The 13,764-nt window shown below is 48.2% G+C and overlaps 1 protein-coding gene across 1 annotated transcript in view; it reads left to right on the forward strand.

Moving 5' to 3' along the window:
* Positions 1–10,779, forward strand: part of DNMT3B (DNA methyltransferase 3 beta) — a 37,504-nt gene extending 26,725 nt beyond the window's left edge. Inside the window, exons 16-23 of the mRNA XM_012455196.2 lie at positions 344–428; positions 1,302–1,447; positions 2,112–2,202; positions 2,559–2,707; positions 3,804–3,889; positions 6,811–6,880; positions 7,635–7,753; positions 9,189–10,779. Coding sequence (XP_012310619.1) covers positions 344–428; positions 1,302–1,447; positions 2,112–2,202; positions 2,559–2,707; positions 3,804–3,889; positions 6,811–6,880; positions 7,635–7,753; positions 9,189–9,330 — 888 coding nt within the window. The 3' untranslated portion in view covers positions 9,331–10,779. The remainder of the gene's footprint in view (positions 1–343; positions 429–1,301; positions 1,448–2,111; positions 2,203–2,558; positions 2,708–3,803; positions 3,890–6,810; positions 6,881–7,634; positions 7,754–9,188) is intronic.
* The last annotated feature ends 2,985 nt before the right edge of the window (positions 10,780–13,764 follow it).

Raw genomic sequence — 13,764 nt, forward strand, 5'->3', positions numbered from 1 at the left:
GAGTTAGCACAGCTGAGAGGGAAGGAAATCGTAGAAATGAATTCGCTAGTTCTTGGAGGGAGGCCCGCCCTAGGTCATTGCCATCTGGGGTGATAACCTTTTCATGTGTGCATCTGTGCATGCATATCTGGCTCGTGTCCAAGGATAAATTGGCCATTCCTGGCCAAATGCAGGCTCGCACGGTACACACTGACTCCCCAGTCCCATCAAGGCTTCAGTGGGCTTTTTGCAGTGACTGCAGCAGGGTTTGAAGCCTTCTGAGCAAGGTCAACCTGCCCCTCCCTCAGAGCTGGAGTCTTTCCCCTGCACTTTCACCACCATGACCTCCTTCCTTACCTGGCAGGAAGCCCCCAAGCTGTACCCTGCCATTCCCGCAGCCCGAAGGCGGCCCATTCGAGTCCTGTCTCTGTTTGATGGAATTGCAACAGGTGAGTTTGGGGTACACCTGGGGATGCTCTGCTGCTGCATCGCAAGAGGGTAGCCAAGGTGTCAGAAGGCATGGTTACGGTGTCTCATCCGGGGCAAGAAAGACCCCGGGGATTACCTTCTCTGAAGAAAACTCTCCACCTTCTCAACCACCTGGCAGTCTTGGTCATTGTATTTTATTTATTTGTTAGTGCAATGGCGGGATCTCTGCTCACTGTGGTGTCTGCCTCCTGGGTTCAAGCGATTCTCCTGTCTCAGCCTCTTGAGTAGCTAGGATTACAGGTGCTCGCCACCATCCCTGGCTAATTTTTGTATTTTTAGTAGAGAAAGGGTTTCACCATGTTGGCCAGGCCGGTCTCGAACTCCTGACCTCAGGTGATCTGCCCACCTTGGCCTCCCAAAGTGCTGGGATTAGAGGCATGAGCCACCGTGCCCGGGCAGTCTTGGTCATTTTAAAAGGAGGTACATCTTAGCTGTTACACTTTGTCTTGAACTCCTGACCTCAGGTGATCCACCCACCTCAACCTCCCAAAGTGCTAGGATTACAGGCATGAGCCACCACGCCCAGCTAGCTGTTACAGTTTGTTTTTTGTTATGTGCAGATATCTTGCAACCGATTTTCATTCCACAAGTATAAGTATAATTGGAGATAAATTAGGCAACAACTACTGCTCTCTCTGGTTTTGGTTTCCTTCTTTTCTCCCATATGGAGTTCACACAGCTAGTATGTGTGGTGCCTGTATAGCCTTTCCTGGATTGAACGCATGTGATGCAGTCACGAGGAATTCTGCATTTTACTATAGCAGGGAGTGGAGGAGATGAGCTGCTGTGTGCTCAGCATCATTTATGCTTCTGTGTCTCCCCGGTCCCCACAGGCTACCTAGTCCTCAAAGAGTTGGGCATAAAGGTGGGAAAGTACGTCGCCTCCGAAGTGTGTGAGGAGTCCATCGCTGTTGGAACCGTGAAGCACGAGGGAAATATCAAATATGTGAATGACGTGAGGAACATCACAAAGAAAAATGTGAGGGCAGTCTGTACCCTGTGGGCCTCGTCTCTTCCTGTGCTCCCCAGTCCTCCACACCCTGAAACCTGCATGTAGGCCCCATCCCTGAGACCCCAGGGTACTGTAGTAGAAGAGAATCTGTGGTTGGCCTGGTGTGATGGCTGACACCTGTAATCTCAGCACTTTGGAAGGAGAATCATGTGAGCTCAGGAGTTTTAGCCTCAGCAACATAGTGAGACCTTGTGTCTATTTAAGAAAAAGAAAAAATGATTGAAAGCTTGGGGAATCTTAAACATTAGGTTTTCTAGGGTCAGAAGTGGAGTTGGTGAGCATGCAAGGTTCTATTTTTTTTTTCTTTTGAGACAGAGCCTCACTCTGGAGTGTAATGGTGCAATCTCAGCTGACTACAACCTCCACTCCCGGGTTTAAGCAATTCTCCTTCTGCTTAAGGGATTACAGGCATGTGCCATCACACTGGGCTAATTTTTATATTTCTAGTAGAGATGGGATTTCTCCATGTTGGCCAGGCTGGTCTCAAACTCCTGACCTCAGATGAACTGGCCCCGTCAGCCTCCTAAAGTGCTGGGATTACGGGCATGAGCCATCTCACCTGGCCCCAAGGAAGATTCTAGAAGTGGGTCCAACTCTCCCTCTGTTCACACCCTCATCCTGACTCTCTCAGATTGAAGAATGGGGCCCATTTGACTTGGTGATTGGTGGAAGCCCATGCAACGATCTCTCAAATGTGAATCCAGCCAGGAAAGGCCTATATGGTGAGCATCCTTCTCTCTGGGAGTCCCTGGAGACCCTATGTCACCTGACCACTGATCCAGGTTGAGCAGCCTGAGAAGGAGCCACTTGCTTCCCGCCAAGTTACCGGGAGCCCCAGGGGTCTGTTGGTGCTGCCTACTCTCCATAGTAAATCCTCAGCCCACCAGGGAAACACCCTAGTAAATAGTGCCCTGCTGCTGCCTCTGTCCCTGCTGTCATTCAGGTGGATGTGGACGGTAGGCATCGGCCTTAGTGTCTGTCAGGAGGCCACTGGGAACCTGTTGGTCTCAGGAATACAGTGGGTTGGGCTGGAGGTTTCGAATGAACCCTGCTCTGTCACCTTGTTTTCTGAGCACAGAGGGCACAGGCCGGCTCTTCTTCGAATTTTACCACCTGCTGAATTACTCACGCCCCAAGGAGGGTGATGACCGGCCGTTCTTCTGGATGTTTGAGAATGTTGTAGCCATGAAGGTTGGCGACAAGAGGGACATCTCACGGTTCCTGGAGGTGAGGGAATCTGGGGACCTGATTGTCACAGTCAGCCTGGGCAGGGAAAGCCCTGCTGGCAGTGCTGCTTGGTGGGTGTTGCCAATATTGGGAATGACTTTCCCATTCTTGGTCTGGCAAGATCCAAGAGAGGGCTTCGGTGTGTTCTCTTAGTACATGGGAAATATTTATTTTGAGACAGAGTCTTGTTCTGTCTCCCAGGCTGAAGTACAGTGGTGTGATCTGCAGCCTTGAACAGCTGGGTTCAGGAATCCTCCTACCTCAGCCTCCCGAGTAGCTGGGACTACAGGGGCACACCACCATGTACTTCTGGTAGATATGAGGTCTTGGTATATTGCCCAGCCTAGTCTTGAATTCCTGGGTTCAAGCAATCCGCCCACCTCCCAACGTGTTGGGATTAGAGATGTGAGCCACTGTGCCCTGCCAGTACAAGGAAAATCATTGATCTCTAATTTCATCCCAACTCTTTGAAGTCAGAAATGATGAAACCATCATCTGTTGTTAAGGGCTCATGAGATTTGACTCAATTTTTTTTTAATTTTCTTTTTTTTTTTAAAAAAAGACGAGGTTTCACCATGTTGGTCAGGCTGGTCTTGAACTCCCAACCTCAGGTGATCCACCCGCCTTGGCCTCCAAAGGACTTGGATTACAGGCATGAGCCACCATGCCCGGCCTTGACTCAATTTTTAACTCTAGAGAGTTTTCTCATTTTTGATATGAAAACTGCTTTAGACCAGGCACAGTGGCTCATGTCTGCAGTGCTAGCATTTTGGGAGGCTGAGGTTGGAGAATCACTTGAGCCCACTGTGTATCATATTTTGTAATATCTGGCTTGTCCCAGGAGATACTGTCTCAGAATCTGCAGGTTTCACCTTATCCCTTTACCCACCGTTAGCATAGTATGAGGGTATTTATCATGTCCTCTAGCCAGCCTCCTGATGGCAGTTGGTCTTTTCTCTGTCTTGGAGGATTCATGCTTCTTTCATAGTCAGGGAATAGCCCTATCACCTGCAAAGTTCAAAGGTCAGACTTTGTTCCACTTGATACCAGAACTCTAATAATGGGCTCCTAACAGCAATCTTCTTTCTCCCTGCAGTGTAATCCAGTGATGATTGATGCCATCAAAGTTTCTGCTGCTCACAGGGCCCGATATTTTTGGGGCAACCTTCCTGGGATGAACAGGTAACAAGGGGCTCTGAGTGGGTCAGGTAACAGCCAAGTTAAATATGTGATATGTGATTATCAGCTCTGACATTCACACCTTTCGAGACAGAGCTGGCTCTGCTGAGAAATGGCTGTACCCTGGGTTTCAGACCACCTGTGGTCTTACGGGTTGATCCCTGAGATGTTCAGCAAGTCCCTGAGAATCTCTGTAGGAGTTCTACTCTTACCTGCTGCAAGCTGCTGACTGACCTGATCTTAAAAGTCCCAGGTGGCTGGGCGCAGTGGCTCACGCCTGTAATCCCAGCACTTTGGGAGGCCGAGACTGGAGGATCGCTTGAGCCCAGGAGTTCTAGACCAGCCTGGGCAACAAAGTGAGACCCCCATCTCTATAAAAAATTAAGAAAAATACAAGTCTCACGTGCTGTAGCCAGACTGTGTATCTCTTTTCTGCCAGGGATCTCTCAATACTTAAGCTTGTTGATGCTCCTGCCCTTCACCTCTCCTCCCCATTGCCATAGGGACAGCATCTGGAAATGGAAGTAGATTGTTGTTAGCAGTGCCTTTCCTCCTGCCCCAGAGATGACGCGATCTTGGCCAGGCTTGTGTTGACCAACCAGGCGGCAGAGCTGCTATGACAAACAATAGCCTGAAGACCATCTCCCTCAGATTGTCATCACCAGGAGCATTTATCATATACTAAAGACAGTTCAGTCTTCAGACCCGCTGAAAGCCACAAAGCAGGCAGCTTCGTTGAGGATTATCTCCTCTATATGTGGTTTCAAGGAGAAGAACTTGCTAATTAAGATGTAAAATGTTATGGTAATGTGACATCCCAGACTTGCTAATGAGTTAAGCTTAAAACATTCCCCTGTAGAATGAGGTGTGGAAAGACAATAACCTTCTGCCACTTAGTGAAGTGTGGACAGAGGTGAGGGTCCTGGGGTAGCCTGGAGGATTTTTGTTGGCCACCTTGCCTGTGTACTTGGCTAAGCAGCCAGTCTTAGGGTACCATGCCAGTGTCTGGAATTAAATGGGTTAATTCCTTCAACATTTGAGCTCCCAGTCTGTCAGGCACTGTTACGCTGTTGCCATTTTTGAGGTTAAACACATCATGTCTATCTTGACTTTCATGATAGTGAGATGCTTATCGTGGAGGGGAGAGAAGACAGTGATTTGGGGTTCATTGCTGGCGGATGGGCATTGCATGGTTGATGGGAGGGCTTCTCATTCTAGCCAGAGCCGTCAGTGAAGGAATGGAGCCATGCAGTTATTAGAGTACTCCAGATGGAAGGAAGAGGGTCTAGGATGATGGGAAACATCCCCAGACCAGCTCAGAGCACCCTATGTGAGGTGGCTGGGAAAGAAGGGCCAAGTAACATGGGCCTTAATGTGGTACCACTGAAATCGCTTTGGCATGGGAAGTTACAGATGAGATGAATTGTGTCCTACATTCATGGCAGTTTCTGGGTGGATTACAGACAACAGCAGGATGTAGGCAGGAATGGGGATACGTGTGGTGACTAGATGGCTCAAAGAAGGAGAGATGACTGATGATGATGTGGTGCCCCAGGAGGTGCCATCCCCAGAGAACACAATGTGAGTGGTGGCCCCTGGGGTTTGCAGCACAGCAGTCCTGTGACTTAGCAATGAGGGGTCAGATTCAGGATACTTGGAGGGTAGTACATTTGCTGAGGCATTGAATGTGTAGGCTAGGAGGTGGGAGGATCAGTGAGACGTGATGCAGATCTGATGCTGTGACTAAGCTATGCAGGCTTATAGGATGGGTGTGTCAAGCATCATAAAGGGGACAGACCCAAGTCATCTGGCTTGTTTAGATCTTAATCCTACAATCAGCACAAGGTGGGGCTGTGCAGTGTCCTTTTATTTTGGTCTCTCAGCTCCCTTGGGTCCATGGCGGTGGTAGGAATAGTGATAGAGGTGGTATTTGAAGCCTGGCAGGTAAGGTCAAAGAAATGTATCAGTCTAGGGACATATGTTTTGTGATTTCCCCAGCCCCTCTGTGGGCACGGTTCCCATTCTCATGTCTGAGTTTTTTGGCCTTGACATCCCTAACATGGGTTACTGTGGTCGTCCTGAATTCCGTGCTCTTGCTCTGGTTTCTGTTCTGGAGCTGCTCGGCTACTTTCAGTTCTATCCCTTGCCCTTCTTAGTCATCTGTTTGCCTCTCTGCATTTGCAAAATTGTTTTCAAGGGTGAAAGTTAAAAGGGTGCTTGGTCCTTTTGTGAACCACCTCCTGTCCATTGTAATGAAAATGCCATCCACTGCTTTTTTTTGTTTTTGTTTCTGCCTTAAGTTACAGGGTCTGTCTCCCAGGCTGGAGAGCAGAGTTGTAATCATAACTCACTGCAGCCTCTAACTCCTAGGCTTAAGCGATCCTCCTGCCTTGAACTCCCAAGTGTTGGGATTATTGGTAGGAACCGCTACAGCCAGTTGCCATTAACTTTTAAAGCCTCCTGAGGCAGCATACCCAGCAGTGAGCCACCAAACCGTGGGTGTGATGTAGTGATTGTATCAGGTAGACCCACAAAAATCTAAACCAAATCACTTTAAAATAGACAGGAAGCTTAAAGGGGTAGTGTGACTTGCTCAAGCTCACTCAGACAGTGAGCAGTGGAGCGAGGACCTGAGGTTTCTCCTGTCCCACCCCTGTGTAGTGTTCTTGCTCAATGGGAACCTGACTTTGAAGTCCTGGCAGGGGAGCATTACCTCCTGGATGCTGGGCTGTCCCCTCTTGGGGCTAACCCATTCCTGGCTTTGGCACACATGCTCGTGCTCATGCCAGAATCAGTTTCATCATTTAATGTAGTAAGTTCACTGCCAGGGTACATCTCTGCAATACAGGCCCTCACTCCCACCTTGTGCCTAGCAGAGGACCCTCTACAGCTAGTAAAAAGTAATGGGTTTTGGCTGTTCCCAGGCCCGTGATAGCATCAAAGAATGATAAACTCGAGCTGCAGGACTGCTTGGAATACAATAGGATAGCCAAGGTAAGATGAGCTGTGGCCCTCTGGAAAAATGCACTTGGTGTCCTCTAAGTGGGGACTTGGGAGATGACCTTGGTGTCTGATTGATTCCTACTCCTCCCCTCCACGTGACTTCCTGGTGTTGGGCTTCTTTCTCCCACACGATTGTTCTGTCCCATCCTCAAATACAGAGACCAGGAGACATTCCTGATAAGTAATCACTGTGAGAAAAGGCAACTAGTCTTTCTAATTTTAATACTGGATACATAAAGACACAGATTTTCAGCTGGCCCTCCCTGGGAGAAAGGAATAATTAATGCTTTTGCCAAAAAATTAATTTTATGAAGACCTCCATAAACCTAAATCTCCATGTTTGCATAAAGCAAAGATCCATTTATCTAAACTCCGGTTGAGCATTCTCTGTATCTGGGTGGTTTTTACTTAATCTTGCTCGATCAGAAACTCTGGTGTCCTCTTGGTCCCCCATGTGATCTCATTCATGGTCACTTTTTATCTCATTTTTCCTGAGGCTGGTCCTTCCTGTTAACTTCTTGGCATTTGTGGGAAGCACAAAATGTTCTTGTTCCTTCAACTCTGCTTTTCACTCCCAGCCCTGCCACTCCTGCCGCGCCTGTGCCTGCCCCTCCATCTTTCCCAGGCACTTTTCTCTCCCAGCCCTGCCACTCCTCTGCCGCACCTGCGCTCTTCCCTCCATATCTTGACTCTTCCCAGATCCCTTCATTCTGCGCTCACTCCATGATGTCGTTTTGTTCTCCAGTTAAAGAAAGTACAGACAATAACCACCAAGTCGAACTCAATCAAACAGGGGAAAAACCAACTTTTCCCTGTTGTCATGAATGGCAAAGAAGATGTTTTGTGGTGCACTGAGCTCGAAAGGTGAGCAAGGCTGCACTTGGCGAGGGAAACCATGCAGGTAGAAACAGAAACAGGCAGACATGGGCAGGTGTTTATCTTAACTCTTGATGGTCTCACTGCCCTTCAGTGTTAGCGGGGCTAGGAGTAATAATACCTTGTCATAGTTCGCCCTTACTTCCTGACAAAAATGGAGGAGGGGGTGTGGTGGTGGTGAGGAATCTGAGGTAGGAGGTCATTAGGCTGCAGCATCTGTCTGTTGGCCGCACTGCCCTGATATCTGCCTGTCCCAACACGTTGGGACACAAGGATGCATGAGAAGCCAGTGAAAGAAAACCCCACAGACATGCCATTCTTGAAGACTTTGCTCATTCTATAAATGATTCCTTCTTAGCCACAGTTTGTCCTCTCCTTCCCTTTCTTTGGCTACGTTTGTCTATTTTGATGCAAATAACCCTCTCTTAGATTTCAGTTCTGTTCTGTCCTTTTTCTTTCCCTCCTCTGTTTGTTCCTTTTGCTTATACTATTTTTAAAAAATCATTACTTGGTACAGTAATGTAATTAAGGCTTTGAACATTCCTCTTTACATCTATTCTGTATTTGGAAGGCTTTGATACAGATTATTTTCATTCCAGATATTTCACTTCTACAACTGGTTTAATTTCTTCTTTGACTTTTCTGAGTATAAAAGTAACTTCTGAATAGTATTTATGCTGTAGATTATTGTGTATGGACCCAAACCTAAAATGGTTGGTGCAGATGGCTGTCATTGTGTAGACGCTAAGGCAAAGCAAGATGCAGGCCTGAGGTATTGCATACACCTTTGACATGCTTCTGAGTACCCACGCAGTCAGTGGCCTGTTGGGATGACTTGTTGGTATTGGATTGTATACCTGAGTAACACTGAGGTTCAGCCTCTGAAGCCTCTTTCCAGGCCTGGTAGAATCCTATAGAGGAAGCTTTTAGTATATTCAATGCCACCTGCCTGAAGTTGTCCAGCTTGGTCCTTCATTCAGCATTTGGGCTTGAAGAAGGAAGGAAAATTCTGATTGCCTGAGACTATGATGATTGAAAATCTAGGCTGTTTTTGAGTGACCTTGTTCCTTACTAAGGAAATTGCTGAACTTCTCCCATCGTAGGAGTTTGAAGACGCATTGCTGGCTGGCTGATTTGGTATGCACACATTTATTCAAGGAAGGTCCTCTGAGCACCAACTCTGTGCCAATAGTATGGTGCTAGGCCTACACAAAATGGAGGATTTTTATTTATGAGCCATTTGTGAGCAAGTGTTCTGAGTTAAGGGCTCTGAATTTAGGTCCCAGGGACCTAACTGATGGGACTGAGGGATGGCGAGGGCAGAAAGAGTGGGACCTGGCTGGTTGAGACGAGGGTTCCCCAGAGGCTGTCAACATGCTAGGGGCACTTCTAACTTGCTGTCTTTTCACCCTGGTACCCTCAGGATCTTTGGCTTTCCTGTGCACTACACAGATGTTTCCAACATGGGCCGTGGCGCCCGCCAGAAGCTGCTGGGAAGGTCCTGGAGTGTGCCTGTCATCCGACACCTCTTCGCCCCTCTGAAGGACTACTTTGCATGTGAATAGTTCCAGCCAGGCCCCAAAGCCACTGGGGTGTGTGGCAGAGCCAGGACCCAGGAGGTGTGATTCCTGAAGGCATCCCCAGGCCCTGCTTTTCCTCAGCTGTGTGGGCCATACCATGTACCTCAGTTCCCTCCTGCTCAGTGGGGGCAGAGCCACCTGAATCTCTTGCAGAGGGAGCCCGAGGTGCCACCTCCTGGTGCACAATTCAGACCTGGCTGCTTGGAGCAGCCAAACACGGTGCTCATTTTTTCCTTTCCTTAAAACTTTAAAACTTGAAGTAGGTAGCAGCGTGGCTTTTTCTTTCCTTCCTGGGTCTACCACTCAGAGAAACAATGGCTAAGATACCAAAACCACAGTGCCGACAGCTCTCCAATACTCAGGTTAATGCTGAAAAATCACCCAAGACAGTTACTGCAAGACTTTAATTTCTGAAAACTGGCTGCTACTCTGTTGCCAGATGTGTGCAGTTGTAGGCATGTAACTACAGGACATTTTTAAGGGTCCAGGATGGTTTTTTTCAGGGCAAGCAGAAGAGGAAATGTTGTATATGTCTTTTACCCGGCACATTCCCCTTGCCTAAATACAAGGTCTGGAGTCTGCACGGGACCCATTATAGTATTTTCCATAATGATGATGATGTCAGCAGGGATGACATCATCATCACATTCAGGGCTATTTTTTCCCCCACAAACCCAAGGGCAGGGGCCTCTCTTAGCTAAATCCCTCCCAGTGACTGCAATAGAACCCTCTGGGGAGCTCAGGAAGGGGTGTGCTGAGTTCTATAATATAAGCTGCCACATATTATGTAGACAACTACGGCTCCTCCATATCTCCCTCTTCCCTAGGAGAGGAGTGTGAAGGAAGGAGCTTAGATAAGATAAGACACCCCCTCAAACCCATCCCCTCTCCAAGAGACCTACCCTCCACTGGCACAGGTCCCCAGAAGTCTGCTATGTTCATTCCTCATCTTTTTACTAAACTCAGATGCAGTGACAGCAGTCAGGGACAGAAGCACACTTCTCACACCTTTCCCTCATCTAAGAGATGACAGGGAAAACGGCAATAAAAGCTCGGTTCTCCCTCTGGAGATTTAAACATTTTTTTTAATTCCACGATAAGTCATTTTTAGGGGGAATGGGAGTTCAGACAAGCTGCATTTCAGAAATGCTGTCGTAATGGTTTTTAACACCTTTTACTCTTCTTACTGGTGCTATTTTGTAGGATAAGGAACAACATTGACAAGTTCTGTGGGGCTTTTTATACACTTTTTTTAAAATCTCAAACTTCTATTTTTATGTTTAACGTTTTCATTAAAATTTTTTTGTAACTGGAGCCACAACGTAACAAATATGGGGAAGAAACTGTGCCTTGTTTCAACAGTTTTTGCTAATTTTTAGGCTGAAAGATGACGGATACCTAGAGTTTACCTTATGTTTAATTAAAATCAGTATTTCTCTATAACTGTCTGATGTCCCTTTTCTTCTGCAGGTCAGATGGATGGGGGGATCTGGGGGAGGGCCTAGCTAACATGTAAGGGTGGGGGCCAGTGCATCTGCATTTCCTGGAGGGCTTGTCAGGGCTGTGATTGCTGGCCCAACCTCCAGAGTTGCTGACTCAAAGTTTAGGGTGGACCCTAGGAATTTTCAGTCACACAGTGGCACAATTACTGCTCACTGCAGCCTGGACCTCCTGGGCTCACGTGATCCTCCTCTGTCAGCCTCCAAGTAGCTGGGACCACAGGTATGCGCCACCACACCCAGCCTGACCCTAGGAATTTGATGCTGTCTATCAAGGGACCACACCAGACTAGTGAATGGGCATCCAAGTCATGGTTCCCAACTGTGGCTTGAGTGGCTGAATTCATTTAGAAGCACCATGTTTGGGACATCTGTTTCCAGACATACAGATCTTGGGGAATTGATCAAGGTGATAATCAGACCTCAAGCAAAAGATCCTAATGATGATTCTCACAGTTCATCATGCTTCTGTGGAATTCTGTACCTTATTCCACAGCTCCCAAGTTGTCATGTTGCAGGTCAATTACCTTCTGCAAGGGGACTAATTGGAAGTGGCCCTGGGGTCCCAGTCTACCCTGTGTCTACTGTGATTCTTAGTGTGCTCTCAACTGAAATCCTGGCCTTCCATGAGCACTCACGATACCCGTTGCCCTTCTCAGCCTAATATTGCGACTCCAGTAATCCCATTTTACTTTACTTTACTTGGGGTTGCCCAGGCAGAAGTCCCAAGCCCAGAGCCCATCAGGCTACTCATCTCCAGCCTTTGGTCAGGGAGAAGGGGGTTAATATTGGTTAGCTAGTGTTTGTAGAGGGGATAGGATGATGCATTTGGGGTTTATCCACTGAGCCCCAGTCGGACCTAGCACCTTTGAGCCTCCCAGGTCATGTGTGATTTGGGCTATAATCATGGCCATCTCTTCCATAAGGTCAGGTTTCTAAGGGGCCTAGTCCAGGGTCTGGGGAGGGAAGAAGCTTCCAGAGTGGAAGGATGAACTTGTTAGTACATCTTGGAGATCTTTCCATATTACATCCCTCCCAGTGGCTGTAGCATATATATATTTTTTTAACTGAGATGAAGTCTTGCTCTGTCACCAGGCTGGAGTGCAGTGGCGCAGTCTCAGCTCACTGCAACCTCCACCTCCCAGGTTTAGGAAATTCTCCTGCCTCAGCCTCCTGAGTACCTGGGACTACAGACGCCCAGCACCACACCCAGCTAATTTTTTTTTTTTTGAGATGAAGTCTCACTCACCCAGGCTGGAGTGCAGTGGCACAATCTTGGCTCACTGCAAACTCTGCCCCCCAGGTTCAAGTGATTCTCCTCCCTCAGCCTCCCAAGTAGCTGGGATTACAGGCGCCTGCCACCGCACCCAGCTAATTTTGTATTTTTGGTAGAGACGGGGTTTCACCATCTTGGCCAGGCTGGTCTTGAACTCCTGACCTCGTGATCCACCTGCCTTGGACTTCCAAAGTGCTGGGATTACAGGCGTGAGCCACTGCACCTGGCCAGGATGAATGTGTTATTAGGTGCTTGAGGACTAGAACAGCCCACATGCCAGTTGCCATGGTGAGATAGCTGGCAATTAGTAAGCTAGACCCACACAACTTCTTCACACTTCCCCAGGTGTTGACACCCCGGGGACCTGGGCCACCCAATTAAGCCATCTTGTATACAGTGCTGTACCAAATGCCAGGACAGGATGAAGCCAAATAAACAGCCCCGGCCTCGAAACCCCAAGAGAGATGGACAAGCCCTCCAGGTGAGGAGCCCTCGTCTGCTTGTGTGGTGGGGGTTCTCAGAGGGGGTATGGGGTAATTCTTGTGTTTTCTCAGGTTAGGCTGAGGTCTGAGTGATCCTATGTTCTGAGGCCAGGGGAGAATGCAGTGAATGCTCTGATCTGGGGAAAGAGGCTGGAGCGTAGGCCTTTGCTGAAGCAGTCTGTGTTTGCTTGGATTTGTGTCTGGGGTCTGGCATGTTACCGTGTCACTTGGAGCAAGCAAATGACTTAACCTCTTGGGGTTTTTCATCTTTCATCTAAAAGATACCAGCCTGGTCAACATGGGGAAACCCCATGTCTACCAAAAAAGACAAAAGTTAGCCAGACGTGGTGGCACGTACCTGTAGTCCCAGCTACTTGGTGGGGCTGAGGTGGAAGAATCACTTGAACTTGGGAAATGGAGGTTGCTGTGAGCTGAGATTGCACCATTGCACTCCAGCTCGGGTGACAAAGGAGACCCTGCCTCAAAAAAAAAAAAAAAAAGTGGAAATAATAAATCCTACCTACTTCATAAGGTTACTGAAATTTAAAGGCAATAGGGAAAGTCCTTTGCCTTACACCTGGCAGGCAATAAACTCTACAAAGAGACATTTTTGTAAAAATGAGACCCATTAATGTGGTGCTGATGACAATGAAGACTGGATGCAGGTAGCGATAGTAACATCCAATGTTTATCAGTAATAATAGCCTTAGGCCAGGCACAGTGGCTCACCCCTGTAATCCCAGGACTTTGGGAGGCTAAGGTAGACAGATCACTTGAGTTCGGGATTTGAGACCTGCCTGGGCAGCATGGGGTGTGAAACCACCTCTCTACAAAAAAATTCAAAAATTAGCGAGGTATGGTGGCCCACCCCTGTGGGCCCAGCTACTTGGGAGGCTGAGGTGGGAGGATCGCTTGACCTCAGGAGGTAGAGGTTGCAGTGAGCCGAGGTTGCGCCACCGCACTCCAGCCTGGGCAACAGTGAGACCCTGCCTCAAATAATAAACCTTTTTAAAAAGGTAGGGTAATATTTCTCCAGATGTTGTCAGCAGCCAGACTGACTGGTGTCTGGTAGCAACAGTGGCATCAGGTGTGGAACTTGTGCCCTTCCCCGCCCCCCACATCCTGTGGGGATCCCAAAGCTACTTGGTAGGGTTCCCATCTT

The sequence above is a fragment of the Aotus nancymaae genome, unplaced genomic scaffold (genome assembly GCF_030222135.1).
Source record: "Aotus nancymaae isolate 86718 unplaced genomic scaffold, 86718_ANA_hifiasm-v0.15.2.pri h1tg000029l, whole genome shotgun sequence".
NCBI lineage: Eukaryota > Metazoa > Chordata > Mammalia > Primates > Aotidae > Aotus > Aotus nancymaae.